General features: G+C 36.0%; 5 protein-coding genes and 1 pseudogene across 15 annotated transcripts; all 6 read right to left on the reverse strand.

Annotated features, from left to right (window-relative positions):
* Positions 1 to 1,499: 1,499 nt before the first annotated feature.
* Positions 1,500 to 3,373, reverse strand: LOC130732104 (F-box/LRR-repeat protein At4g14096-like). Its single transcript, XM_057584220.1, has 2 exons — positions 2,096 to 3,373; positions 1,500 to 1,969 (listed from the first exon to the last, which is right to left on the reverse strand). The coding sequence occupies exons 1-2, from the start codon at positions 3,080 to 3,082 to the stop codon at positions 1,793 to 1,795; spliced, it is 1,164 nt and encodes a 387-aa protein (XP_057440203.1). The 5' UTR covers positions 3,083 to 3,373; the 3' UTR covers positions 1,500 to 1,792.
* Positions 3,374 to 4,504: 1,131 nt separating this feature from the next.
* LOC130718726 (F-box/FBD/LRR-repeat protein At1g78750-like) lies at positions 4,505 to 6,822 on the reverse strand (annotated as a pseudogene). The gene is made up of 2 exons (XR_009012774.1): positions 5,265 to 6,822; positions 4,505 to 4,969 (listed from the first exon to the last, which is right to left on the reverse strand). The product of XR_009012774.1 is annotated as an F-box/FBD/LRR-repeat protein At1g78750-like (transcript).
* A 123-nt stretch (positions 6,823 to 6,945) lies between these two features.
* On the reverse strand, positions 6,946 to 8,875 carry LOC130718737 (F-box/LRR-repeat protein At4g14103-like). Of its 3 annotated transcripts, none has more exons than XM_057569376.1 (3): positions 8,736 to 8,875; positions 7,629 to 8,566; positions 6,946 to 7,498 (listed from the first exon to the last, which is right to left on the reverse strand). In XM_057569376.1, the coding sequence occupies exons 2-3, from the start codon at positions 8,544 to 8,546 to the stop codon at positions 7,334 to 7,336; spliced, it is 1,083 nt and encodes a 360-aa protein (XP_057425359.1). In that variant the 5' UTR covers positions 8,547 to 8,566; positions 8,736 to 8,875; the 3' UTR covers positions 6,946 to 7,333. The 3 variants fall into 3 exon arrangements, with proteins under 3 accessions (XP_057425359.1, XP_057425351.1, XP_057425344.1); XM_057569368.1 differs by having other exon boundaries at positions 7,629 to 8,570; XM_057569361.1 differs by lacking the exon at positions 8,736 to 8,875 and having other exon boundaries at positions 7,629 to 8,729.
* A 3,570-nt stretch (positions 8,876 to 12,445) lies between these two features.
* Positions 12,446 to 20,282, reverse strand: LOC130718810 (F-box/LRR-repeat protein At4g14103-like). Of its 4 annotated transcripts, none has more exons than XM_057569454.1 (8): positions 18,593 to 20,282; positions 17,493 to 18,473; positions 17,313 to 17,390; positions 15,884 to 16,393; positions 15,243 to 15,341; positions 14,225 to 14,289; positions 13,140 to 13,276; positions 12,446 to 13,030 (listed from the first exon to the last, which is right to left on the reverse strand). In XM_057569454.1, exons 2-4 carry the CDS (start codon positions 18,459 to 18,461, stop codon positions 16,385 to 16,387), a joined length of 1,056 nt encoding a protein of 351 aa, XP_057425437.1. In that variant the 5' UTR covers positions 18,462 to 18,473; positions 18,593 to 20,282; the 3' UTR covers positions 12,446 to 13,030; positions 13,140 to 13,276; positions 14,225 to 14,289; positions 15,243 to 15,341; positions 15,884 to 16,384. The 4 variants fall into 4 exon arrangements, with proteins under 4 accessions (XP_057425437.1, XP_057425428.1, XP_057425435.1 ...); XM_057569445.1 differs by having other exon boundaries at positions 13,140 to 13,328; XM_057569452.1 differs by lacking the exon at positions 15,243 to 15,341 and having other exon boundaries at positions 13,140 to 13,328.
* On the reverse strand, positions 12,752 to 13,925 carry LOC130747760 (uncharacterized). Its single transcript, XM_057600789.1, has 2 exons — positions 13,140 to 13,925; positions 12,752 to 13,030 (listed from the first exon to the last, which is right to left on the reverse strand). Exons 1-2 carry the CDS (start codon positions 13,923 to 13,925, stop codon positions 12,752 to 12,754), a joined length of 1,065 nt encoding a protein of 354 aa, XP_057456772.1.
* Positions 20,283 to 20,502: 220 nt separating the features above from the next.
* On the reverse strand, positions 20,503 to 23,269 carry LOC130718775 (F-box/LRR-repeat protein 13-like). Of its 5 annotated transcripts, none has more exons than XM_057569415.1 (3): positions 22,940 to 23,269; positions 21,158 to 22,083; positions 20,503 to 20,935 (listed from the first exon to the last, which is right to left on the reverse strand). In XM_057569415.1, exons 2-3 carry the CDS (start codon positions 22,073 to 22,075, stop codon positions 20,732 to 20,734), a joined length of 1,122 nt encoding a protein of 373 aa, XP_057425398.1. In that variant the 5' UTR covers positions 22,076 to 22,083; positions 22,940 to 23,269; the 3' UTR covers positions 20,503 to 20,731. The 5 variants fall into 5 exon arrangements, with proteins under 5 accessions (XP_057425398.1, XP_057425411.1, XP_057425392.1 ...); XM_057569428.1 differs by having other exon boundaries at positions 21,158 to 22,058; positions 22,940 to 23,268; XM_057569409.1 differs by lacking the exon at positions 22,940 to 23,269 and adding an exon at positions 22,306 to 22,683.
* Between the last annotated feature and the right edge of the window lie 4,706 nt (positions 23,270 to 27,975).

Raw genomic sequence — 27,975 nt, forward strand, 5'->3', positions numbered from 1 at the left:
GGTATGGGCTGTTTTAGGTGAGGTGGTTGCTTGGTGGCTTGGGGATGTTTTTCGCTGTCTGATTGTTAGGGGTGAGGTTGGTTTGTGCGAGTTGGGGTGCAAATTGGCTTCTTTACTTGAAATCTTAGATTTGTGTAATGGTTTTTTTTCCTGCAATGCAATTAAGGTGTTGTATTGTGGTGCCTAGAGAACATTTGTTGTTAAGGCACTCTCCTAAAAGTAGTGGATGTGGCCAAAGCCTAAAAGTCAAATTACAAAAAAAATTGTGGATTGAGAAGAGAAACGCGGTGTTGTTTTGATATTGGAAAAGGGCATGCTGTTTTCCTTGTCTTTAAATTGTATACTAGTCAATGTGACACTCCATTTCTTCAATCTTGTTTTCATTAAACAACTCAATTCTATATTTTTTGTTTTTTTGCAATTTTGCTCCCCATCTCACTATGTTAATTGAACATATTAATCTTATCTCCATTAAACAACCCAATTCTCTATTGGATAGTCGTATTCTTTTTTGGTTTTTGTTGGACGTTTGTTTGTTTTCTTCTATTATATTATCACTTGAGTACATGTTAATTTTGCTTCATTTAAGCTATGTTAATTGAATATATTAATTTAGATCATTAAATTTTAAAAATGAAGAGGTTTTTGGTTGATAGAGCAAGTATTGAGAAAGTGAATGTTGTGCAACCGGAAGCTGAAATAGAACCACCGCCTAATGTCGCCATTGAAAATATATATTGTGTCAAGTGTGAATTTGTGCTTTTAAAATTTGTCAAGGCTTTACAAAAATCCTGGTTTCGCCACTGCATTCAAGGAAACAGCGGCTTGAAGAAAACAATGCATGTGATAAAAGAAAGCATGTAAGTTTGCAAAAAGCCAGAATGCCAAATTCAAGCTGCCAAAAGACTAGCCAATTAATCAAATGTTTGAATTTTGACTTCCATGCATGACATGGGAACAGACATAGAGCCCAAACCTCCAATTTATCAAGTTTTGAAGATAACTTCTGCTTAGGCCCCTAATGAAGCGGAAAACTTTCCAATACCTTACTTTGGGGGCACTACTGATGTGATTCCTAGTTTAAGGGTTAAACAAAATTTGGACCAAATATACCAGACAAACGAACAAACAAAACATTATCAACACTCAACATTGTTATTACATTGACAAATTCTCATTTTCTCATTGGATTTGGCGGGAAACGTTTAAGGCTAAAGCATTGTAAGATGCGCAAGAACTTGATTCATTATTGAACATCCCTACTCTCCACAAATATCATGAATGAGCATGCAACAATAATGGCCAAGTCCAGAACTCGGTGCTGAGGCCATAGCATTCAGTAAAAGTTGGAAATGAGAAGAAAAGTGGTCTTGTAATTGATACTCCACTAATATGAGCTTCTCAAATGATATTTTCTACTTTTGGATGTTTTACAATAGTGGTTATTTATTGTACGAGACTAAAAATTCATTATCTCAACACTCACAAGATAAACATCATGATTGAAGCAAAACTTTATTAGTATATCATCCCAACTGAACATGATTTGTTCAATAGCAAAACAAATGCTAATATAAACTTGAATATATAAATATGAGATCCAAAATTCACAAATATCATGACAGAACATAAGTGCCTAAGAATTACTTCTTCCTTTCTTCTCATCAACCATATAGGCCACAAAATAAAGATATTTCCACTAACCACCAATAACTTCGTTTCATTCCCAGTAACTATCCATCTCTCCATAAAAGTTTAATGCATTTATTATCATCCTGGGCACCTTATGATGTCAACCTTTGTAGAGTTTTGAAGCAGAAAGTTTACTATTCCATCTGGACCTGGTACCGATTCTGCTCTTTGAAATCCAAATGAAATCTGTTCCTGTTTTATTTTCAATGAGTTCAAGGCTCATGTCACTCAAGATAGCAGCCTTAAGCTTCAATGTATAACGAAATAAGAAGAGAGCCTAAGAAATGAGGGACGGGGATTAGTTAGGATCAATTGATATAATGCAAGTTGATCAATTGAATATTAACAGAATTTTAGAATGAAAGAAGCATCTTAAGAATAAAAAATGCAAATGTGAAGGTACCTGAAGAGTACATGCCGAGAATGTCAATAATTTTATATTGGGAAGTTTTAGCAGCCAGCTGAGTAGAATGAAAGGAGGTTGCGGGTAATTTGCCCACATTAACATCTCTCTATCTTCTTGTTCAAGAGACCAATTTGCTACATTAATATGCACTTGTTCAAGGGATGAAAGATTGCTTCCCGTGAGTTTCTGATAAGGAGTACCTTCAAAGGCAAATGTACGAAGGCTTGGAGAAGATAGCTCAGTTTTGTGCAAGAGCCGATATTGGTTAAACACAGTTAAATGGCATAGAGTCCTACTTGATATGGAGAGTGTACAATGTGCCTCACTGAGGCTACAATTCTCAATGATCAAACTATTCAACTTGATAAAGGCCGAAAAAGGCTCGGCAATGCCATGGTGATTTTCCCAAAAGGCAAAATTCACTAGATGCAAGCTCGTTAATGCTGGCAAATTATAAAGAGATTTTGGAAATAAGGTTTGTTTCTTATAACAAGGGCTTTTAACTTTAGGATGAATTGCGAGCTTAAGAGATGTCAAGGTCTTAGATGAAATGATGCAGTGCGGAAAGTGTTTAATATCACACCTGACAGACAATCTTAATTGCTGGATATTGTGTGAAACAGCGTATTTCATGATCCTTTTGAGAAGATGAGGCTCCACGAAACCCTCACGCTCGAAATCTAGGTTCTGCAGCGCGATCGAGCCGTCGCGAAGAGTCAAAAGCCTAGACATAAATTTGGTGAAACTCCGCAAACTGGAAAAGTCTGAGGAGAGTAAGATAAGGTTATGAAGACGTTTCCAGAGATCCTTCCATCTTGTGGATAACACGCATGTTTGAACTGCGTATTTGACTTTAAGAAATGATAAAAGGTGAAGGAGAATGCAATCAGGTAAATTGCTGAGTCTATCTTCATTTTCACTCTTGTTGTGTCTTCCTCTCTTCGCCTTCGGCGAAATCAGCATCTCATCGGTTGAATTAGACATTCGGCAGCATTGGGCAGCTATGGTGACGCCTCCTGTTAAGAAATTGTCTAGGTTTTTTTTGAAGTCAGGAATTGCCTAGGGTAACAAATTTGATGCTTTAGTTTGGTCAACATGAAATATTGGAAAATATTGACAGGGTTATATAATTCAGTTATTATTGTTCATAAATGAGAGTGCTATTATGGGAAATATTCGAATTGATAGGAAAGAATGAGGATCAATCTCGCAAGAATATTGCTCAAAATCAGGGTGAAGAATGAGGTCCGGTTTGTAGAGAACAGTGCAGTTCCATGTATGTTGTTGATCATTATAGTAATGCTTTTCTATTTTTTTAAAGTAAAACTCCCACTATAATGGAATTGAATGTGGATAAATGAGTTAGAAAAATAAAAGCCAACTTTGGCTCCTTGCAGATTTGCAGTTTACTCTGGTTCCCATTTTCTGTCAACAGTCCTGCTCTTGAAGGACTGTTACCTGTAGCGCAAGATGCTCTCAACCATATATACACAAAGAGTGTACATATATGGCCCCGTTTGAAAAAACAGCTTAATTAAGCGCTTATGATCATAAGCGCTTATGACATAAGCGCTTATTCTTAAGCTATTTTTAAAAATTTATTGAAATAAATTAAAAATAAGTTGTATATAAGCATAAGCTGTTTTTCATAAGCTGTCCTGAGTAGCTTATGAAAATAAGCTGAAAATAAGCTGTTTGCATAAGCTCTCCCAAACACTGGCATAAAAGCTTATGCTGTCAAATAAGCTCAAATAAGCTTTTCCAAACTGGGCCTATAGTACAAGTAAAAAAAAGTTAGAACACTTAATTATTTTATTCTGGTCCATGACACTATAATTAATTGTATCAAGGGAAAGAGGAAAATAAAGAATTGATGAGAGGGATTGAGTTAGAGTTCAAAAGAGTAGGAAGAAAGTTTGAATGTTTTATACTTTTGATGTTTTACATGGGAGTACTGTATTAGTGTACTTCATCTTTTATTTTGTCCTCATTATTTTAAAATATTAACGTGATCCATATTAGTATTTTTTTATCAATCTGTCCGCCGTCGACAGTAGTGATTAATTATCTCGTCTTATTTACTCATACTAAGCGGTAAACAACTAACTACCGAATATGCTTCATTCTCGAGGAAAAATATGAAACCCCTCACGTCTCATTATTAAGGAACAAGGTGAGCAACCACCACACCATGTTCAAATAGTCATTTTGTGTTTTAACAAATCAAATGCATCATAAGATTCTAATTTCTACATTTCTTCAACGTGTAAGCATTAATACTTTCTTTCTTGCTTTCTTCTCATCAACCTTCATTAACCATAAAAGTATAAAACATTTAATTTTCTCAAACCACCAATAACTTTCTTTCATTTTATACAAACAATAGCACTACCTTCATCATTGCTATAGAGGATCAATTTAAGCTGAGATTTGATAAAATCAATTCAGTATACACATACAACTTATTTCTCTAACCAATGAACTAGTAACTTGCCCACTGATGATCAGAAACACCAGAGAGGTTCAGGGGAACAAAAACAGAGAAGGAAGACATTAGATAACTAACACCAGACATTAGATAACTAACACCAAACCAATTATAAGAATCTCTGTTTAAAATCTTGAATGCTCCTTTTGCCTCGAGCAATCTATGATGTCAACCTTTGCGGACAGCGAGTTTTGAAGCAAAATGTCCACTATTCCATCAGGCATAGGTGGAGATGTTTCCAATGCTGCTTTCATTAACTTAAGAAATTGTCTCCAGGATACTTTACCTAACATGGAATTTCTCATTGTCATGGCAAATCCTTTTGAAGTTGGTCTTACTATAACTTTCGATGACTTCAAGCCACCAAGAAAAGGGAGCTTAAGCTTCAATAAATCAGGAACAAAGAAGAGAGCAATGAGGGATGAGTATGAATTAAGATTCACTAAATGCAAGTCAAATTTTTCTCTTATCAAGTTTTGAAATGAAAAAACATTAAAACAAACATGAAACATCTTATAGCATTTCTAAATACATGTTTGGAAATCATTCTATAATTGATTCTAAAATCAAAAGAGAAATTTTTGTACAGAATTGATTCTGAGGAAAAATAATTTGATAAAAACAAGCTATTAAAAAGAAAGTAACACTAAAGTCTCAAAACATGCAATGTGAAGGTACCTGGAGAGTACTTGCAGAGACAATCAATGATTTTATATCAGCAAGCTCTTGCAGCCAGCTGAGCAGAATCGATGGAGACTTGGGGGAACTTGTCAACATTTCAACATCAATATCTACTTGTTCAACAGAAGAAAGATTGCACCCACAAAGTTGCAGACTAGGAGTGCCCTTTAAGGCCAAACTACGAAGACTGGGAGAAGATAGCTCGAGGTTGTAAAAATCTTCATAAAGACGACACTTCATTGTTAAATTGACAAGCGTTGCGCTTGATATGCAGAGAATCTGTGCATCCTTGATGTTACAGTTTTCAATGATCAAACTATTCAGCCTGTTGAAGCCTGAAAAGGGTTCAGCACGGTCATTGTCACTTGCCAGAAATGCAAATTTATATAGATGCAAGCTTGTCAGTGCTGGCAAATTAAGGGATTTCGGAAACAATGTCTTCTCAAACTTAGGATATTTAGGGTAAACTGAGAGCTTAAGAGATGTTAAAGCCTGACATGAAAAAAGGCAAGACGGAATGCGTTCAATGTCACACACGTGACAGACAAAGCTAACTGTTGGACATTGTGTGAAATAGCGTAGTTTACGACCCTTTTGAGGAGATGAGGCTCGACGAAACCATTACGATCAAAATGGAGACGGTGCAAGGCAATTGAACAATCACGAAGAGTCAAAATTGTAGACACGAATACAGTGAAACTCTTCACAGTGGAAAAATCTGAGGAGCGTAAATTAAGAGTAGGAATGCGTTTCCAGAGATTCTTCCATCTTGTGGATAACATGCTAGTTCGAACTGCACGTCCGGCGTTCAGAAATGACAAAAAGTGAAGGAGGATGCAATCGGGTAAGTCACTTAGTCTGTCTTCGTTCTCTTCAATTTCATTCTCACTCTCACTGTGCCTCCCTCTCTTTGCATTTGGCGGAATCAACATCTCATCTGTTGAACTTGACATTAAGATCAGTCTTATGCATGAACGAAGGAAGAAAAAAAAAAGGAATAATTTTCTGCAATCTAAATGAACAGACATTTGGGAGTAACAAACATTTAGCAAAATTGGATTTGAGTATCAGAAAGTATGAAAATTTTTGAAACAGAGAAAATGAAATGAGAAATAGAAATATCTCGTCGTGATTTCAATTGTGGTGGAGTGAAAGAGAAAAGGCGGTTCTGTTCCAATACCGATACCAATACCATGTATATATATAGCAGTTGCCTTTTCATTTTCAGTGGAGGGAAATGTTTAAAAATAATGGACGGAGCCAAATTTTCATTTTTGCTCAAGATATTTGTATAGTTACTTGCTTACATTCCACATCTTTATCTACTAGCAATATTCTCTTTTCAACACTTTCTAGTTTCTTCAATACTCCAACTGAGGTCTACTAAAAATATAAAAACCACATAAATTTCGACTAATTAATGAGAAAGTGTTGATAGTACACCTCTTCGTTCTATCTTGTTGCACTGGTGAATAACCTTTTACCTGCCCTAAAATTTACCTTTGAATTGAAAGTGATTACCAAATAAATCATATTTATGTAATTGAATTTTTTTTGAATTTCAAATTTTTGGGGATTCTATTACTTCAATCGATTGATGAAAAAAATTAGATAGAGTAACTAAATTCCCTAAAACTCAAATAACAAATTCAAAGAGAGAGACAAGAGAAAAGAAGAAAGGATCAAAAATAGACTAAGCTATAACTAAGAACAAACAGAATTTAGAGAACAACCAGTTGCCCATAGCCTAGCAAAACATAGTATAAAGAAGCTCTTTGTCCCCCTTCTCTATAGCAAAGAAAAAAAGCTGACAAATTCTGAGACCATGTTAAGTAGGAAGACACCTCTTCTAACAAATTATTTTATACAGCAGCAGATGATTGCCCCTAAGGCCCCGATGGACCAACGCTTTCATCTAACACCCAAATTTATAGTAGTATAGTGCCAGATCAAGCAAGGAGAGGGTGCTTTCAAGTATCAAAGTCATTTGAGGGACTCCTAATTCATCCAAGGAAGAAAAAATCATAGTAATTATAAGTATCTCTCCCTGAAAAGTTGTGTATATATCATCCTGAGCACCTTATGAAGTCAATCTTTGCGGACGGTGAGTTTTGAAGAAAAAAGTCCACATCCAGTACAGATTTTTCTCCTCTCAGTTTAACCTTCACTGACTTCAAGCTACTCAAGATAGGAGGAACCTTAAGCTTCAATACATGAGTTAAGGAGAGAACCTAAGCAATGAGGGGCGAGTATGACTTAGGATTTGATTTAATGCAAGTCAAATGATTTTTGACAATAATTTGGAAATGAAAGAAACATCTTAAAAATAAAGCTTCGAACATGTAAATGTGAAGAATGTACCTTAAGAGTACTTATAGAGATGGTCAATGATTTTATATTGGTAAGCTCTTCCAACCAGTTGAGCACAGCATCAGGCTTTGACGCCCTAAGTATATCAAGATTTACATGTTCAATGGAAGAAAGATTCCTCCCGCTGAGAGTCTCACAAACAGTACCTGTAAAGGTAAAGGTACGAAGGCATGGAGAAGATAGCTCAATTTTGTACACGTCCACAGGATCGTTATGCACGGTTAAATTGCAAAGAGTTGTACTCGATATGCAGAGGATATGTGAACCAATGATGCTACAATCGTGAATGATCAAACTATTCAACCTAATAAAAGTTGAGAAGGGCTCTGCAAGGTCATTGCCATTGGCACAAATGGTGAAATGTTCTAGATGCAAGGTGGTTAATGCTGGCAAATTAAAAGATTGCAGAAGTAACGTTTTGACTTCTCTAAAATGAACAGAGAGCTTAAGATATGTCAAAGTCTCACATGAAAAGACGTCAGTCGGAAAATGTTCAATATCACAATTGACACACAATCCTAATTGCTGAACATTGTGTGAAATGACATATTTTATGATCCTTTTGAAGAGGCAAGGCTGAATGCGCCCAAGACGCTTCAAATCTAGACCATGGAGTGCAATTGAGCCATCACGAAGAGTCAAAATTGTAGACACGAATTTGGTGAAACCCTTAAAAGTTGAAAAATCTGAGGAATGTAGTATGAGGGAAGGAAGACGTTTCCAGAGATCCTTCCATCTTGTGGATAATGTGCAAGTTTGAACTGCATACTTGGCATTCACAAATGACAGAATGTGAAGGAGAACGCAATCAGGCAAGTCACTGAGTCTATCTTTGTTCTCTTCATTTTCACTCTCACTCTCACTCTCCCTACCTCTCTTTGCATTTGGTGGAATCAACATCTCATCCATTAAATTAGAAATTCAGATAACTGCCTAAGAATAAAAAGACAAAGAAATAGAATGATTTTTCTGCAATCTAAATTAATTAAGGAACACAAACTTGAGAGACAGAAAAACAATTATTCTGATAACTACGTACCTAAGCATGAAAGTGTAAACGAAATTATTTTGTACAATCTAACAGACAAGAAAACACACCTGAGGGACAGAGCGAGAAGCAATTCTGCGGTGAGTTTTCAAAACTAAGCGAATTAGTAAACCTAAAAAGTGGGTATTTGATTAGAAAACCTAAAAAGCATGGACGAAGATTATCTCCCTTTCTAACAAGATTTTGATGATTCTGGTATTTTATTTGATTAAACTTCAATTTTTCAAATCAATTAAATTATATTTAGGCATGTATATATCAATATAATAATTCATAGCAAATTGATAACTAAAACCAATATTTATTTATTTTTTAATTAAAAGACCAAGAAAAGATGAACATTCAACAAAGAGTAAACAGCCATTTTGGTCCCTGACTGTGTTCACTTATGACGAACTGGTCCTCATACTTTGGAAATGATCGTTTTTCATCCCTGAATGTGTTGCCGTCGGTCAAGTTCGTCCTTGGTTGAGTTTTCCGTTAGTCCCTAAAACGGAAAATGCCAAATGTCATGTTTTTTTACATGTTGGCATCCTACGTGGCTCCTTCTTCATATTCCCTCCGAAACTTCATTGGAAAATCAGTCCCTGCCACTCATAAATCTGGTTGTGTTCTTTCCAAAGCTTGAGCCTTTCTTGCATCTCTGATACATCATCCCTTACTCAACCTCTAATCAAAACCTAAACCCAGCAACCAAAAGTTTAGCACCAGCAAAAACTCCATCAAGCCTAAACCAACATCAGACCTCCCAAATATACCCATAAACTTCCAGACCTCAAATCAACACCCCATCAAACCATAAACTTCTAACCACATCCACCAGATTCGAAACCCAAGAAGAGAAAAGTAAAGGGAAAAAAAGCTTAGCCTCTAGAAAGTGTTAGTTGCCGACAATGATTTTTCTCTGTCCACTAAATTTATGAGTAATTAGAAGACCCAACAAGGGGGAATAATACAATACTGAATGCAATCTTCTATTACCCTGCAATTACACTAACAAATTTCTGTGCTGCCATTTCATTTAGTTGCACCACCAACATCTGCCAATTTTCCTCTCAAGTTTGCAGAAATGAAAATATTTCTAGTACTAATTAACATTCATGTGAGCTATGGAAGGAAAAGAACAGTAATGCAAATAGTAAAGACATGTTGCAATATCAAATGCTATTTGTGTCCTTCTGTACCAGTTTAGAGGATTGAATGGATCAGATATAATCTCCCTCAAGCATTCATTTTTAAGCAACTCAAAAACTAAATAAGACCAAGAATCACTGCCCTCACCATAACATACACCAAGCAAGGAGAGGTTTTCATGCATAAAGTGAGAGAAGGAGAACTTGTTATTGTTGAATGAGTTTACAGAATCACTTTTTCTCACTCTCTTCATGTAGAGTCCACTTGCAAGCAATGTTGTGAAAAACACAAGTCCTAAGACAGATCCTGCAATATACAAATGTGATGATTCTAGTGATTCATGTGGTTTAGGCACTGGATTTGTGGGAAGAAAACTAGGTGGGGAGAAGGAGAATCTGGAATTTCAAATATTCTGATGGGGTCATCATCAATTGGGGTTTAAGTGGACAAGGGGTTCAAGTGATTTTGTTCCAAAAAATCTCCAGGTGAGATACCAAATTTCTTATTCAATTTGTCTAAATCATCTCCTAGAATTAGAGGGTATGTAACAAGGTACTTTGCTTTCTTCACACTAGAGAAATTCCCAGGACATGCACGTCTAAGAGGAACTTGAAACTCAGAACCAATGTAACAATAGATTCAAGCAAAGTCGCCGGCGCCTATAACAAACTCCACTACTGATCCTACCTATAACACACGCACAGAGACAAGATGCATACACCAATTGAAGAAGCCAATTGTAGGTTTGAAGAACTAGGGTTTCTGATTTGGGGCTCCAGGGTTAAGAATTGGGGGTGATTATGTAGATTCAGGGATGAGGACTAAATTGACGGGTTAGAAGCTTTCATTCTGACCGTTGGAGAGCCAACTAGGATGCCAATGTGTAAAAAAACGTGACATGTGGTGTTTTCCGTTTGAGGGACTAACGGAAAACTGAACCAAGGACTAACTTGACCGACGGCAACACATTCAGGGATTAAAAAAGCCCATTTTCAAAAGCTGAGGACCACTTCATCATAAGTGAACACATTCAAGGACCAGAATGGCTGTTTACTCTTCAACAAAATAAAACCACAACAAATACCACACATTCACACAGCTTACAAGAAGAATATAATAGACGAATTGTTAACATTTTGTTTTATGTGGCTTAGAATAGTATTTTTTTTTGTAAATGGCGTAGAATAGTTAAATGTTACTCCCCTAAGCTCAAAGTTTTATTATACTAAAAGAGTATAATTTCAACAGTTTAAGAGAATGTTGAATTTTTTTTTTAAATTTGAAAAATGTTGAATTGTTGATTTACTACCGTCGAATATCACTGCTCCAAGAATGTGATCGTAAATAGTATGATTAGTTTCTTTTTTTTTTCTTTTGAAAGAATGAATTTTTTTTAAGACATGTGTTCTTTTATAGAGACAATTCTGTTTGAGGCGAGAATATTTACATTATGGTGAAGCTAATTCTTTCAGCGGAAATATTTCCATCCACAAAACTCGAACCTGAGACCTTACTTAAGCGGAATCAAGCACGTAACACTTGAAATAATCACTCGTTAGTTTTGGAAGAAAGATTTAAAGTGTCTTTATATATTGTACTGTTTTAGCGTATAAAAGTTATACTTAAAATTTTTGTTATATGTAACTATTTTTATTAAAGTTGAGCTAAATAGTTTTAAGATAGTAATCTGCGTTTTCCCTTAATTTTTTATATAACCTTTTGAAAGCTGTTAACATATTAATTAAAAGATGGCAAAGAAGGCAATACGTCAGAGAATAAATAAGTTAAGAGGGTTAAAAGTTTTTGGTATTTTGCAAAACATACAAGTTGTCGTCCTCACTACCCAGTGAAAAAATTTCAAATTTTAATTGTATAACAGAGAAAATTGACAGAACAGAAGGCATGAGTACTAAGCAATTGCACAAGACAGATGCATCCGAGATTGAGATCTGCCATAGTTTCAAACAACATATGAGGATCTTATAGTTCCTACTTCATAACAGCTTGAATTATACCCCTAAAGTCAATACAAATATATTAAATCCTAAGGTCTTAAGGAATCTTTCACTAGCGACTTAACTGATAGTTCACCGTAGATAACACCACAACACTAGCCTTCTATCTAAGTCACCTGTTTCACTCGTTGAACTATTCGATCGGCTTACTATCCGCCCCTAAAGCATACATACAAGTGGCACGGTACAGGATTTGAACATAAGAATTTATTAGCATTTGAGGGATACCCCTAGCAGGTTCTTCAGTCAGTGTGTTAGAATTTTGCTTTGAAAATGAAGACTCTATAAGTAAGAATAATCTTGTGGACCTCCAAGGCACAGATCTCTCTAAGAATAATCTTAAGAATTTTGCTAGCTTTGCCATATCTCAGTAAAGTTGGCAAAACTCATTTTCCTAGTCCCTTATCTGCTAATGATACTATATATCTCAGACATACATTCGGTTATGAAACAAAACAGTAAACATTATGCTTCAGCAAGGAACTAAAGATGGAGCCCTGGACTTCCAGATCCCAGCATGTAAATATTTATTAACCCAACAATCACAAGATAAAATAACAAGACCAAAGCAAACCACATGCATATCATCCCAAATGAACATATATATTCAATAGAAAAACAAACGCTAATGCAAACTCGAATATATGAAAATGAGATCCAAAATTCACAAACATCATAACAAAAATAAGTGCCGATAAATTAGTTCTTTACAACTTCCATTCTTCCCATCTAACCTTCAATTACCTCAAAATAAAGATCTTTCCACAAACCACCAATTAACTTTCTTTCATTTCATATAAGAAACGACATGCATTTCCCCATCCTTGCTATAGAGTATCCACTTTAGCCGAGATTGGATATAACCATGTTAGTTAAGATATACAATTTGTTTCTGCACCCAAGGATATAGTAATCTCTCAACGTGTGCAATCTATGATGTCAACCTTAGCGGACGGCGAGTTTTGAAGTAAAAAGTCCACTACTCCATCAGGTATCGATGTAGACATTTCTTCCTTAATTGCTCTCTTTAACTTGGCAATTGCTTTCCGTGTCTTGGTTGTTGCTCTCCGTAACTTGGCTGTTCTCAGTATTGAGATAAAGCTTGGTGAAAGTGGTACCTGTTTTACTTTCAATGACTTCAAGCTACTCAAGGAAGTGAGCTTGAGTTCCAATAAATGAGGAATTAGGAAGAGAACCTGAGCAGTGAGGGATGAGGATGAGTTAGAAGCGCAAGTAATTGATTATTGACAAAATTTTAGAATGTAAGAAGTATCTCCTAACCATATGAAAATGTGAAGAATGTACCTGAAGAGTTCTTGCAGATACTGTCAATGATTTTATATTGGTAAGCTCTACCAGCCAGCTCAGTAAAATCAAAGGACATGTGGGGTAATTTAAGCTTGTTTCTAAATCAACATTTGCTTCATCAACAGACCGAATTTCTGCATCAATATTCACTTGTTCAAGGGAAGAAAGATTGCTCCCACTGAGTTGCTGTAAAGGAACACCCGTAAATGAAAAGGAACTAAGATTTGGTGAAGATAGTTCGATTGAGTACAAGTCCCGAGTATGGTTATGCACAGTCAAATTGGTCAGTGTTGCACTTGATATGTAGAGTATATGTGCATCACTCAGGGTACAATTTTGAATGATCAAACTATTCAACCTATTTAAGGACGAAAAGGGCTCTGCCCGGTCATTGCCATTTGCACGGAAGGCAAAATGCCCTATATGCAAGCTAGTTAATGCTGGCAAATTAAGAGATTTTGGAAATAAAGTGTTCTCAGAAAAGTATGATTTAGTGTGAACTGTGAGCTTAAGAGATGTCAAAGTCTGACATGAAAAGATGCATTGCGGAACATGTTCATTGTCACATATGACAGTCAATCCTAATCGCTGGACATTGTGCGAAACAGCATAATTTACAACCCTCTCAAGGATGTAATACCGAATGAATCCAAGATGCTTAACATCTAGACCGTGCAGCGCAACTGAGTCATCGCGAAGAGTCAAGAGCCAAAACACGAAATCGGAAGAAAAATTTTGTTCTTGTAAAACAAGTGTTGGAAGTTCGAACTGCGTATTTGGCATTGAAAAATGACAAAATATGAAGGAGAATGCAATCAGGTAAGTCACTGAGCCTGTCTTTGTTGTCTTCAATTTCAGTCTCACTCTCAGTGTTCCTTTCTCTCTTCGGATTTGGCAGAATCACCATCTCATCGGTTGAATCAGACATTCTGATAGGAATTTTGCAGTGGGTTTAGAAAAGTGAAAACTAAGAAGATTTGTTTTCGATTGCAATTGGAAAACCTAATGAATGGGTTTAAGGTTAAGCATGCAATGCATTGATGATAATAGAAAATGAAATTGATCAGGTAAGCGAGAGATACCTGGCAATTGAACAGTGACTTCAGCCCATTGTGTTGCTATATATGAGAGAAGAGAGGATCAGGTCCTGAAAATATAAACCACCATGGCCATGCGATTTCAAACACTGAGAGAGAGCATTTTACGCTTATCTCTTGTTCAAAATGGATTGACCTTTATCAGTTTCAGAGATATGTATTTTTGCGGAATTTGTGCAAATTAGGGGGACAATATGGGTTGGATTTGAGTTTAAATCCTCAATCCAATTCATATTTTGCCAACCTCACGGGTTATGGATTAACTCACTTAAAAAAGGTCGTGCAAGGTTGAAAATTTAAGAAATTTTTCACTTTTTGTATGTAATACAAGTAAAAATTAAAAATATCATAATATTATATTTGCTCTTTATGTTGAAAGGCTTTCGGTTCAAGAAAAAGTCTCATTAATAACAATACTAAAAAATTATTTAGCATGCGTTGTTATTAAAAACTTTAACTAAAACCTCAATAGCAACTACTAAGTGTAAGTGTTATCAACATTCACCAAATCATTCGTAAATGTCACTTTTTTTTATACACACGCACTTAATCTTCCTAACATTACTAGCTATGTTATACAATCATCTGCAAGAGTTTACTTTAACCAGTAATAGTCGGCCAACAATTATAAACAATAATGTCAAGTAATCATGAAAGTTTTTGACAAAACATAACCTACTAGCAATAGTGAAATATGGGTTGGCGAGCTGACCCAACTCAATCTATCGGTAATCCCTAAAATGCGGGTTGGGTTGTACCACTATTAAGATTTGGGTTTAAAGTCTCAACCCAACCCGCCAAAAAATAGGTCAAACAGACCCGTTTTATCACCCCTAGTGAAAGTCCCGTAATTGATTATTGTATTTAATTACATTAATCTTAAACTATGAGGTAAATTATGGAATTATATAAGGGGACCATTTTAACTATTCAATATATTATTAAACAAATAAATATTTATTAAATAATATATGAATAGCTATTCTTGAGTTTCATCTCGTACCTAAAAGTATTCCAACTGTATTTGGATTGAGGAGGTTTCCCTGGATTGTGCTGGTTTAGTTGCGTATGATGTAACAACCTTTATGGCTTCTTGTGGTACCTAAAAGTGGTTCTCTTAATATAAATAGATTTAATGAATTTCATTGAATTTCAATATTTCTAATAGATGAGTAAGGAAGCATAAAAAAATAGATAAGTTAAGAGAGTTAACTAGTTTTTGGTACGACTTTTGATTTTAATTAGTTCATCGCATGAGTAAAGTTGCAAAAACATTACTAAAGTTCTATAAATTGCCATTTCTAATCTTGTCGGGGCTAAATTCTTGCAACTTTGTCAAGTATCATCGTCTGATTTTTTCATTTCAGTTTGTATGTTGCAATTGATTCAGATTCAAGGGTTTTTAGTAATTTTTTAAATTAATAATAATTATTTTTAGTAATTAGTGATCTCAGTTGGAAATTAAAGAAAATAAAGACAAATGAAAAAATCCACATATGCTAACACTTAGGTAGTGTTTGATAGACATATTTAAATGAGACAAGCAAAGGATTTTCAACCAAATCAATTGCAACATACAAACTGAAATGAAAAATATGTTATTTCCACTGAACTAGACTCATGCAAGAGTTTTAGTCTACTTACCTGCCAATTGTCTGTACTTGCAATTTCACTGCCTGGCAATGCAAATTCTTGCTACCAAAAATTTGGAAGGGCAGTAGCCCTCCCTGTCCCAAAGATAATCTTACTTTAGAGGAGTTAAATCCCTTCAAGTACAAGGTGAATGCCCTTGAATCTGAATTCACTGGACCAGTGGGGAAGCTTATTCATTTTAGGCCAAGATGTGTTGGGTTCTGAATTCAGACCACCAAACAGTCATCGGTGTCCTCCTTGTCACATTTTTATGCAGTAGTAGAACACCACAAATACTTGCCTACATATGCAATTAGTGAAAAGGATGAGAATGGACCAAGCTCACTGGCTTTCCTGTGATCCAAATTCCTCGATACACAAGCTTGGTCTTTTTTTTTTGTTGACTGCTAAAGCGGATATAACATCTCCAAGTGCAGAAAGAATGAGAAGAGAATAGAGACCAGCACTTCAGATATGGAGAAAGATAAACTAGATTCAATTTATCTCAGCACTTCAGATAATCTACATGCAAGGCAAATTCTAAATAGTATCAGGAAGAAGAAAAAAAGAGACCAATTTCATGTGCTTAACCACATAAATAGTCCTCACTCCTCAGTCAAACAAATTCAATATTTTAATTGTATAACAGAGAAGATTGACAGAGCAGAAGGCATGAGTACTAAGAAATTGCACAAGACAGATGCATCACTGAGATTGAGATCCTAACGGCTTGAATTACACCCCTAACACGCCTTAATGGATCCTCCCAGCAGGTTGCAGGTAAAGATTCCTATGGTCCTACGGTGTCTTTCACCGGTGACTTAAGTGATAGTTCACGTAAACAACACCACAATACTAATCTTCTATCTAACATACCTGTTTCACTTATTGAACGATTGGATCCGTTTATTGTCCACCCGTAAAGTGTGCATACAAGTGGCGCGGTACAGGATTTGTACATAAGAATTTATTAGCCTTTGAGGGATACACCTAGAAGGTTCTTCAATCAGTGTGTTAAAATTTTGCTTTGAAAATGGAGATCAGTGAAAATAATTTTGTGGACCTCCAAGGCACATATCTCTCTAAGAATAATCAGTAAGAAAGAATTTTTCTAGCTTTGCCATATCTCAGTAAAGGTGGCAAAACTCTTCTTCCTACCCTTATCTGCTAATGATACTATATATATCTCAGACATACATTCGGTTATGAAAAAAAATAGTAAACAATAAACATTATGCTTCCGCAAGGGACTAAAGATGAAGCCCTCGACTTCCATATTCCAACATATAAATATTCTGCTTTACTGTATTGTTCACATTAGTCTCTACCTTTCCCATGGACAGCTACCAGAAACAAGACAACTTAATACAACAGTAATATGATGAAAGGTTTCCTGGCATGAATCCAACTTTAACAAGAGTGGTTATTGTGAAAGTGGTACCTGTTTTACTTTCAATGACTTCAAGCTACTCAAGGAATTGAGTTTAAGTTCCAACAAATGAGGAATTAGGAAGAGAACCTAAGCAATAAGGATGAGTCAGGAACGCAAGTAATTGATTATTAACAAAATTTTAGAATGTAATAAGCATCTCCTAACCATATGCAAATGTGAAGAATGCACCTGAAGAGTACTTGCAGATATGGTCAATGATTTTATATTGGCAAGCTCTACCAGCCAGCTCAGTAGAATAAAAGGACACATGGGGTAATTTAAGCTTGTTTCTAAATCAATATTTGCGTCTTCAACAGTCCGAATTTCTGCATCAATATTCACTTGTTCAAGGGAAGAAAGATTGCTCCCACTGAGTTGCTGTGAAGGAACGCCCATAAATGTAAAGGCACTCAGATTTGGAGAAGATAGTTCGATCGAGTACGAGTCCCGAGTATGGTTATGCACAGTCAAATTGGTCAGTGTTGCACTTGATATGTAGAGTATATGTGCATCACTCAGGGTACAATTTTGAATGATCAAACTATTCAACCTATTTAAGGACGAAAAGGGCTCTGCCCGGTCATTGCCATTTGCACTGAAGGAAAAATGCCCTAGATGCAAGCTAGTTAATAATGGCAAATTAAGAGATGTTGGAAATAACGTGTTCTCAGAAAAGCTTGATTTAGCGTAAACTGTGAGCTTAAGAGAAGTCAAAGTCTGACATGAAAAGATGCATTGCAGAACGTGTTCATTGTCACATGTGACAGTCAATCCTAATCGCTGGACATTGCGCGAAACAGCATACTTTACAATTCTTTCAAGGCGGTAATGATGAATGAATCCAAGATGTTTAACATCTAGACCGTGCAGCGCGACTGAGCCATCGCAAAGAGTCAAAAGCCAATACACGAAATCGGACGAAAAGTCTTGTTCATGTAAAACAAGTGTTGGAAGGAGTTTCCAAAGATCCTTCCATCTTGTGGATAAAATGCAAGTTCGAACTGCGTACTTGGCTTTCAGAAATGACAGAATGTGAAGGAGAATGGAATCAGGTATGTCATTAAGCCTGTCTTTGTTCTCTTCATCTTCACTTTCACTCTTCCTTCCTCTCTTCGTTGAATTAAACAAAATCAACATCTCATCCGTTGAATTAGACATTCAGATAACTTCCTAAGCATGAAAAGAAAAACGGAATTATTTTCTACAATCTAACAAAAAACACATTTGAGAGATTCTGCAGTGGGTTTTGCAAAAAAGAAAATGAAATTGGTCAGGTAAACGAGAGATACCTTGGCAATTGAGTGGTGACTTCAGCAGATTGTGTTGCTAGAGAAGAGAGGATCAGGTACTGAAAATATAAACCAGACCTTCCATTGCCATGCGATTACAAGCAAGCGTGACAACTATGTGAAAGCATTTTAAGGTAATAGTACCTAGCCCCTGTACTGTTATAAATGTCTTTATCTTGTACTAGTTCTTGGGAATATCTACTCTTATATTTGTCTTCTATTTAGTGGGTTTTGACTAGCTATTGTGTACTACTTTTATATGTTTTTTATCCAATGGAATTTTTTACTAGCTAAGATCATCTACTATCTAATGGGTTTTGGCCAGTTACTAATCTTCTCTCAACTTTTAATCGTAAGTTGCTATATAATTCGTTCTTCACTCAGATTTTAATACTAAAATGCTTGAGGGAGGAGCTATATGGAGGTCGTAATTTAAATCTACTATCTAATTCTTTCATTTTTTTATACTAAGAAAAATGAAAGACATATTGGTTAGAAGTTATCTGCAAAGGGAGGTGCCACAATGGAGGTTATTTTGGAAAGCTTATTCATTTAAGAGATTGGTGTCCTCCTTGTCACATTTTTATGCAATAATGGAACGCCTCAATACTTGCCAACATAGGCAATTACTGAAAAGGACGAGATTGGAACAAGCTCCCTTGGCTTTAATGTGATCCAAATTCCTTGATACGAAAAGCATGGTTTTTTATTTGTTGACTGCTCGCATATAGAACATCTCCAAGAGCAGAAAGAATGAGGAGAGAATAGAGACCAGCAGCACTTCAGACATGGAAAAGAGATAAACTAGATTCAATTTATCTCAGCACTTCAGACATGGAAAAGAGATAAACTAGATGCAAGGCAAATTCCAAATATCAGGAAGGAAAAAAAAAGGCCAATTCAATATGCCTAACCACATAAATAGTCTTCAACCCTCAGTGATACAAATTTAATATTTTTATTGTATAAAGAGAAGAGAAGATTGACAGAGCAGAAGGCATTGAGTACTAAGCCATTACACTAGACAGATGCATCACTGAGATTGACTGATTGAGATCTGCCATAGTTATAATCCTACGGTCCAAAGGTGTCTTTTACCAGTGACTTAAGTGATAGTTCACCAAAGGCAACACCACAACACTAACCTTCTAAGTTCTATCTAACTCACGTGTTTCCCTCATTGAATGGATAGTTTGGGTTCGATATCGGTTTACTGCCCACCCCTAAAGCATGCATACAAATGGCATGGTACATGATTTGTGCATAAGGATTTATTAGCATTTGAGGATACCCCTAGCAGGTTGTTCAATCTGTATGTTAGAATTTTTCTTTGAAAATGGAGACTCTATCAGTAAGAATAATATTGCAGACCTCCCAGTTCCAGGCACATATCTCATTCCGAATAAGATTTTTGCTAGCTTTGCCAAATCTTAAGGCACATATCTCAGTTAAGTTAGCAAAACACTTTTTTTTCCTAGTCCCTTATCTCATAATGATAGGCTATATCTCAGACAATTCGAAACAAATAGTAACATTATGCTGTGCGCTTCAGCAAGGAACTAAAGATGAAGCCCTGGGCTTCTATATTCCATCATGTAAATATTCTGCTTTACTGTATTGTTCACATTAGTCTCTGCCTTTTCCCATGGACAGCCACAAGAAACAAAACAACTTAAATGGAAATCAAGTATTAGAAAAGAGGAATTCGAATCAATTCGTCAAAAATTACTTTTTCTTAAGGAGATACACTTGATAATTATATAATAGTGAAGGTTTGCTGACATGAATCCAATTTCCAATTTTAACAAGAGTGGCTATTGTGCCAAACTAAATATTAATCAACCCAACAATCACAAGATAAAACAACAGGATCAAGCAAACCACACGCATGTCATCCCAACTCAACAGGATTTGTTCAATAGAAAAACAAACGCTAATGCAATCTTGAATATATGAAAATGAGATCCAAAATTCACAAACATCATGACAGAAAATAAGTGTCCATAAATTAGTACTTTCCTTCTTCATTTCTTCTCATCTAAGCTTCATTTACCTCAAATAACGATCTTTCCAGAAACCACCAATTAACTTTCTTTTATATGATATAAGCCACCCTTGCTATAGAGTATCCACTTGACGTTAGCATTTTATGACGTCAACCTTCGCGGACGGCGAGTTTTGAAGCAAAAAGTCCACTATTCCATAAGGTATAAGTGAAAATGGATCTTCCAACATGGCAGGTGCTTTCCGGAACTTGTATTCTGGCACTAAAACTTTCAATGACTTCAAGCCACCCAAGATAGGATACTTAAGCTCCAGTATATCAGGAATGGAGGAGAGAACCTAAGCAATGAGGGGTGAGGATGAGTTAGATTGATTTAATCCAAGTTAATTGATTTTTGACAAAGATTTGGAATGAGGTGAATGATTGGATACACTTGAAAAACCAGGGTTAGGGCAAAATCACGGTGGACAAAAGCAGTGGTTTTCAACGTTGTATCCAAACAGGCATCAAAGCATATTCTTAAAAATAAAACCTAGTAACATGCAATGTGAAGAATGTACCTCAAGAGTACTTGAGTAGACTGTCAATGATTTTATATTGGCAAGGTCTAGCAGCCAGCTAAGTAGAATCAAAGAATACTTGTTCGACCATATTTCCAAATTTACATGCTCAATGGAAGAAAGATTTCTTCCAGTGAGAGTCACTAAAACACGACCCTTAAAGGCTAAGGTACGAAGGCTTGGAGAAGATAGGTCAATTGTGTACACATTCCGAAAACTGATATCCACTGTTAAATTGCAAAGAGTGGTACTTGAAATGCAGAGGATATCAACATCACTAGGGCAACAATAGAAAATGGTCAAACTATTCAACCTTTTAAAGGAGGAAAAGGGTTCTGCACGGTCATTGCCATTCGCACAGAAAGCAAAATTCACTAGATGCAATGTAGTTAATGCTGGCAAATTAAGAGATTCTGGAAATAGTGCTTTAGATCGAACTTCGAGCTTAAGAGATGTCAAAGTCTCACATGAAAAGATACAGGGCGGAACGAGTTCAAAGCCATACATGATTGACAATCCTATTCGCTGGACATTGTGTGAAACAGCATATTTTACAATCCTTTCAAGGAGGTGAGGCTGAATGAAACAATAACGGTTAAAATCAAGACCCTTGAGCGCAGTTGAGCCATCGCGAAGAGTCAAAAGCCTAGACACAAATTTGGCAAAGCTCTTCAGTGTAAAGAAGTCTGAGGAATGTAGTATGAGGGAAGGAAGACGTTTCCAGAGATCCTTCCATCTTGTGGATAATGTGCAAGTTTGAACTGCATACTTGGCATTCACAAATGACAGAATGTGAAGGAGAACGCAATCAGGCAAGTCACTAAGTCTATCTTTGTTCTCTTCATTTTCACTCTCACTCTTCCTTCCTCTCTTCGGATTCCGCCGCAATAACATCACATCCCTTGAATAATTAAACATTCAGATAACTGTCCGAAATTAAGCAACACGCACTTGAGTCAAAGAAACAATTGTTCATATAATAACTAGTTAAGCATGAAAAGGTAAACGGAAAACTATGCAAATTCATTTTCGAATTTAGTGGCAAAAAAAAACTGGGAAAACCTAAAATTTGAACTACAGGATCAGCAAGAACGATAATTTGGGGGAAAATAGGGAATGAAATCCATCAGGGAAAAGAGAAATACTACCTTGCAATGGATGGTGATTGAAGCTGATACAAACGCAACCATAAACAATGCAATTTTTCAACTCTAACGCAACCATAAACAGAGGAATTGATATTTGTCGATTATAGAAAATATATTTTTATTTTATTAAAATTTAGGCAAAAACAAATTAGCATGCTCAAGTTTTAGGTCACGTCTGTTTGGTTAGGAGGGAAAGAAAATACAGAAGCAACTGCAGAATGAATTTGGACTAAGGTGCGATTTTCCGTTTCGTGTTTCTTACTTCCTCTATTCCTATATAATTGTCACGTTAAGGTTGTTGCACAAGTATTTAAGAAATAATATTTATTGTTCTTGTTTTATTAAAATTATTATCTAATTATCATTATACCATTTATCTCTCTTATTAATTCTGACTTTTCAATTTTCCTACCACCGATAAATTAAAGGTACAATTGATAAAGTAAAATTAATGTTCTCTTGAAATTGCAAAAGGTTTACCAAAAAAAAAATTATAAAAGTGAGAAACAAAAAAATGATTAAAATAGTGACAGTTATATAGGAACATAGATGATATTTTTTATGAAGTGCGCAAAATAATTTTTTCAATTACTTATATTGAATTCCTAAACTTCATGGGCACTATATCGCCTACCTAAGGAGGAGGCAGTCAAAGAGGGCGCTGAAGGTTATGATCCCCGCAAGAAAGAAAGCAACACCAATAACCTTGGGCTCAGCAGGGAAAGAGAGAAGGAAATGACATCTGGATCAATAATAGTATATGGGAAGAACATCAAGTCTCCCATGGAGTTGTCACCGCAATGATTGCTAGCAGATCTGCAAGTAGAGGAGTACAATACTAGATGCAGGTCGCTTAAGAAAGTGATGCATGCCTCATCATATCGGCCTATCTAATCAAAGGTTGAGGACTCCCCTGACGTCATAGAAATTGTATTAGTAAAAATATTAGGGTTTTCATTGGTCGAATTCGATCCAAAATGTAAATACTTTGTTTTACTATATTGTGTTAGAAAAATAGATCGTGATGGAAATCACTTTCCTTAAAGTATTTCAAGCACTCTTTGAATTTCGTCTTAGAGTTTGGATGCAGGAATACCCAGGATAATCAGCCTTGGTTCGAGTTTGCACATGACTAATGAAAACTCGATAAGCAGCGAAGTATTTTCTGGAAAACAGAGGATAAGATTGTGTGTTCTGAATTCTGAACATGCACTCTATTTATAGGCAAAAACAGAACAATTCATAAGGTTGCGACCCTTCATGAATTATGTCTGTTACCAACAAATATGTGAATAATTGCGACCCTTCATGAACAGGTGCAAAATTCGAATTCCAAAACAAACAGACCCTCAAGTGTCGTGCCGTCTACAAGCCGCCACTAGCGCCTCTACGCCCACGCCCACGCCGGTGTTGGCGACACCGGCGAGGGGTGGTGTGAATGGAACATGTGACATAAAAGCTTGGGACCACCAAACCATGCACATGTAGCACTACATCCTCACTTTGTCTCTTTGTTGAATGGTTGGCATTTAATGATATATAAATGCTTTGGAAAGTTGCTCCACTTTCTATGTGGGACTTCATTCCAATCCATTCAATGCAAAATCAACACACTTGTCATTTTGGAACACTATGTAATTATTACTCCTTGAGTAATCATTACAACAATCCCCCACTTGTTACATAAATGACAATGCCAATTCCAGAAATAGACACACCTGAATGTTAATACAGTTTAGTATCTTTCGATTTGAACTAAACCTTAGTAAATATTATGCAAAGTATAATCGAAATATTAGGTAGCTGTGCTTTGAACTCATATTCCTAATGATCATACCGGCATAAAATTACACACACTCGCTTGTGGTCCTTCGCCTACACTTTCCTCGCCTAGCACTTTTTATGGCCATGTGCTTTCCTGTTTTCGTGAATTTTTATGAGAGAAACTCCAACTCTCACTTGAGACGGCACCATCTCAAAATTCATATAGGTGAAGTTCATATCGTATGTGATTTTCGCAAAATCACATATTTCGATCATGAAGTTCATTAAGAGTATATTGATACTCAACCCTCAATATCTAATAGTCAACATTATTGCTTAATGTTGCATTGTCATCCAAATCAATGATTTGTTGTTACCCATTGAATCTTAGGTTAAGGTTTTCTTAACTTCAGATTGGGTTGCTACCGTTGTTGGAACTCTTACTCAAGGAGTTTTAATCCCATACCTCTCGAGGTATTCTTTACTAAGTCTCTGGCCAGTGGCTTAGTAAAAGGATCTGCTAGATTATAGCTTGTTCGTATATAAGTCAGTGAGATAATTCCATCTTTAATCATCTTTCTCACAAGAGAATGTCTCAGACCTATGTGTCTAGATTTCCCATTATATACTTCACTGCATGCTCTGGCTAGGGTGGCTTGACTATCACAATGTATCAACACTTTTGAAACATTTTCTTTAGCCAATGAGATTTCCAATAAGAGATCTCTTAGCCATTCAGCTTCTTGACCTGTAGAAGCTAGAGTCACGAATTCTGATTCCATGGTGGAGAGGGTAATACACGTCTGTTTCTTGCTCTTCCAAGAAATTGCTCCTCCAGCCAATGTGAATATCCACCCAGTGGTGGATTTATGATCTCCAGCACTCGATATCCAACTAGCGTCGGTATATCCTTCTAGTATTGTTGGAAACCTATCATAATGAAGTCCAAGATCTTTGGTTTTTGAAAGATAACCAAATATCCTTGCAACTGCCTTCCAATGCTCATCATTTGGATTGCTAGTGTATCTACTCATCTTACCAACAGAGAATGCAATGTCGGGTCTGGTGCATTGCATTAGATACATTAGACATCCAATAGCGCTTGCATATTCCAACTGGGCCACTGCCCTTCCTTTATTCTTTTCAAGTTTGACACTAGGATCAAAGGGAGTATTTACTTCCTTAAATCGTAAGTGTTTGAACTTATCTAACATTTTCTCAATGTAATGTGTTTGACTAAGTTCATAACCCCCACTATTTCTTTTAACTTTAATCCCCAAAATGGTATCAACTTGTCCAAGATCTTTCATCTTGAAAGAGGACTTTAGAAAATTCTTTGTTTCTAGAATTCCATCCATGGTATTGCTCATGATCAACATATCATCCACATAAAGACAAAGAAATATTGCAGTATCGTTCTGCACCTTTGTGTATAGACATTTGTCGCAAGAATTCGGAATGAATCCATTTGAAATTATGACCGAGTCAAATTTCTGATGCCACTGTTTTGGCGCCTGTTTTAGGCCATATAGAGATTTTACTAGTTTGCACACTTTCTGTTCATTTCCAGGAAGTATGTAACCCTCTGGTTGTTCCATGTAAATTTCCTCATCTAAATCTCCATTTAAAAATGCAGTTTTAACATCCATTTGATGTACTGCAAGATCATTTATTGAGGCTAATGCAAACAATACTCTAATTGTGGTTGTTCTTGCAACTGGTGCATATGTGTCAAAGTAATCAATACCTTCTTTTTGTCTAAATCCTTTGGCTTTTAATCTAGCCTTATAGGTGTTTAATGTTCCATCAGTATGAAACTTTTTCCTAAACACCCATTTACATCCAATAGGTCTTGAACCTTTTGGAAGATCAACTAGTTCCCAGGTTTGATTAGACAAGATTGAATCCATTTCATCTCGGATTGCATCTTTCCAAAAAGAGGAATCCCTTGAAGCCATGGCTTCCTTATATGTTTTAGGATCATCCTCTAATTGCAGAATAATAGGAATTTTATGCACATCATTCTTACAATTACCTTCAACAAGGTAAAAGGAAATGAGTTGAGAATCGATTTCATCTGAACCTAAGTTCTTAGTCTTTCGAATTCTCTTACTTTTTCTAGGTTCAGGTTGTATTTCTACAACTTCTTGAGAATCTATATCTCGAGATTCCTCATTAGTGTGCGTTTCATAGTCTTTATTCTTTGTTATAAGATTTTCAAAGAATTCCACATCTCTGGATTCGACTATGACATTAGACTCTAGATTTAGAAGTCTATATGCCTTACTGTTTGTGGCATATCCGACAAACGCACATCTAATTCCACGGGGACCCAATTTTGTTCTCTTTGGATCCATATTTTTGTAATATGCTACGCACCCCCACACTCTAAAATAACCAATATTGGGTGATCTACCCTTCCATATTTCATATGGAGATATTCCGGTCATTTTTAGGGGTATCCGGTTCATTATATGACATGCGGATAAAAGTGCCTCGCCCCATAGATTAAATGATAATTCAGAGTGCATTAGCATGCAGTTTATCATTTCTTGATAGGTTCGATTCTTTCTTTCAGCAAGACCATTTTTTTGTGGTGTACGCGATGCAGAACATTCATGTATAATACCATGTTCTTTACAAAAAGAATCAAATTCTGTAGAGAAATATTCTCCACCCCTATCACTTCTCAAAACTTTGATAGTTTTATTTAATTGATTTTCTACTTCTGCTTTGTATGATTTAAAGACATTAAAAGCATCATCTTTATGCTTCAATAGGTAAACATGAGTGTACCTAGAACAATCGTCTATGAATGTTATGAAATATCTATTTCCCCCACGGGTTAGCATGCCATTAAATTCACATAAGTCAGAATGTACAAGATCAAGTAAATTAGACTTTCTTTCAACACTTTTGAAAGGTTTTTTGATCATTTTAGATTTAACACATATTTCACATTTTTCAAATTCATGAATGTTACATGAGATTAATTTGGACTTAATTAGTCTATTCATAGTACTAATACCAATATGTGCTAATCTAGAATGCCATAAGGAAACAGAATCAATCATATAAGCAGAATTGGAAACTTTATTAATAATGTTATCAATAGTACATAATTTGATCATTCCCTCAGCGGAATATCCTTTTCCTACAAACACCCCATTACGAGTTAATATGAGTTTCCCAGATTCATACACAGATTTGATTCCTGGTTTTCCCAACAAGTCCCCACTAACAAGGTTCCTACTCATCTCTAGAGCATGCAACACATTAACAAGAGTAACTTTCTTTCCGGAAGTGAAATTGAGTTCGACAGTTCCAGTTCCAACAACCTTTGATCGAACTTCATTTCCCATCTGCACTTCTTGATCATCAGTTGATTCAGAGTAAGTCTTGAACGATGCTTTGTCATATGATACATGAACAGAGGCACATGTATCATACCACCACCCTGCAACTTTACCCTTTACAGCCATAACTTCGCTCACAGTAGCGATTATTTCATCATCAACTTGAACAGCATTCACTTCCTTTTTAGCCTTGTTTTGTCTGCAGTCTCTAGCAAAGTGGCCAGGCTTTTTGCAAACATAGCAGCCACCCTTTGGACCTTTTGTTCCATTGTTGTTTTTGAACTTATTATGTTCTTTCTTTGGTCCGAGATGTTGCTGTTTGCCATCATATTTTTTCTTGCCTTTTGCCGTTACAGTATTTGCCTTAGAAAAACCAGAAGACTCAGCCTTGTCTCTAACCTTCGATTCCTCCTCGATTCGAAGGTGTTTCTGAATTTTCTCCAAAGAGAAGTCTTCAGAATTGTGCAGCAGTTTCTTCCTGTAACCATTCCATGAAGGTGGCAATTTTGCAATGATTGCACCAACTTGAAAGGCTTCAGGGATATCTATT

This window comes from Lotus japonicus, chromosome 1, assembly GCF_012489685.1.
Source record: "Lotus japonicus ecotype B-129 chromosome 1, LjGifu_v1.2".
Taxonomy (NCBI): Eukaryota; Viridiplantae; Streptophyta; class Magnoliopsida; order Fabales; family Fabaceae; genus Lotus; species Lotus japonicus.

Bases quoted from the DNA above. Each gene is read 5' to 3' on its own strand.
- LOC130718810 (XM_057569439.1), bottom strand. From the start codon at position 18,461: ATGTCTAATTCAACGGATGAGATGTTGATTTTGTTTAATTCAACGAAG. The intron at 17,391-17,492 runs GTGCATTCTTCA...CTTATTGCTTAG, and splicing joins TATCTGCAAGTACTCTTCAG to GTTCTCTTCCTAATTCCTCA.
- LOC130732104 (XM_057584220.1), bottom strand. From the start codon at position 3,082: ATGTCTAATTCAACCGATGAGATGCTGATTTCGCCGAAGGCGAAGAGA. The intron at 1,970-2,095 runs GTACCTTCACAT...CTCATTTCTTAG, and splicing joins TCTCGGCATGTACTCTTCAG to GCTCTCTTCTTATTTCGTTA.
- LOC130718775 (XM_057569415.1), bottom strand. From the start codon at position 22,075: ATGTTTAATTATTCAAGGGATGTGATGTTATTGCGGCGGAATCCGAAG. The intron at 20,936-21,157 runs GTACATTCTTCA...CTCATTGCTTAG, and splicing joins TCTACTCAAGTACTCTTGAG to GTTCTCTCCTCCATTCCTGA.
- LOC130747760 (XM_057600789.1), bottom strand. From the start codon at position 13,925: ATGCCAAATACGCAGTTCGAACTTCCAACACTTGTTTTACAAGAACAA. The intron at 13,031-13,139 runs GTACATTCTTCA...CTCACTGCTCAG, and splicing joins TATCTGCAAGAACTCTTCAG to GTTCTCTTCCTAATTCCTCA.
- LOC130718737 (XM_057569376.1), bottom strand. From the start codon at position 8,546: ATGGATGAGATGTTGATTCCACCAAATGCAAAGAGAGGTAGGGAGAGT. The intron at 7,499-7,628 runs GTACATTCTTCA...CTCATTGCTTAG, and splicing joins TCTCTATAAGTACTCTTAAG to GTTCTCTCCTTAACTCATGT.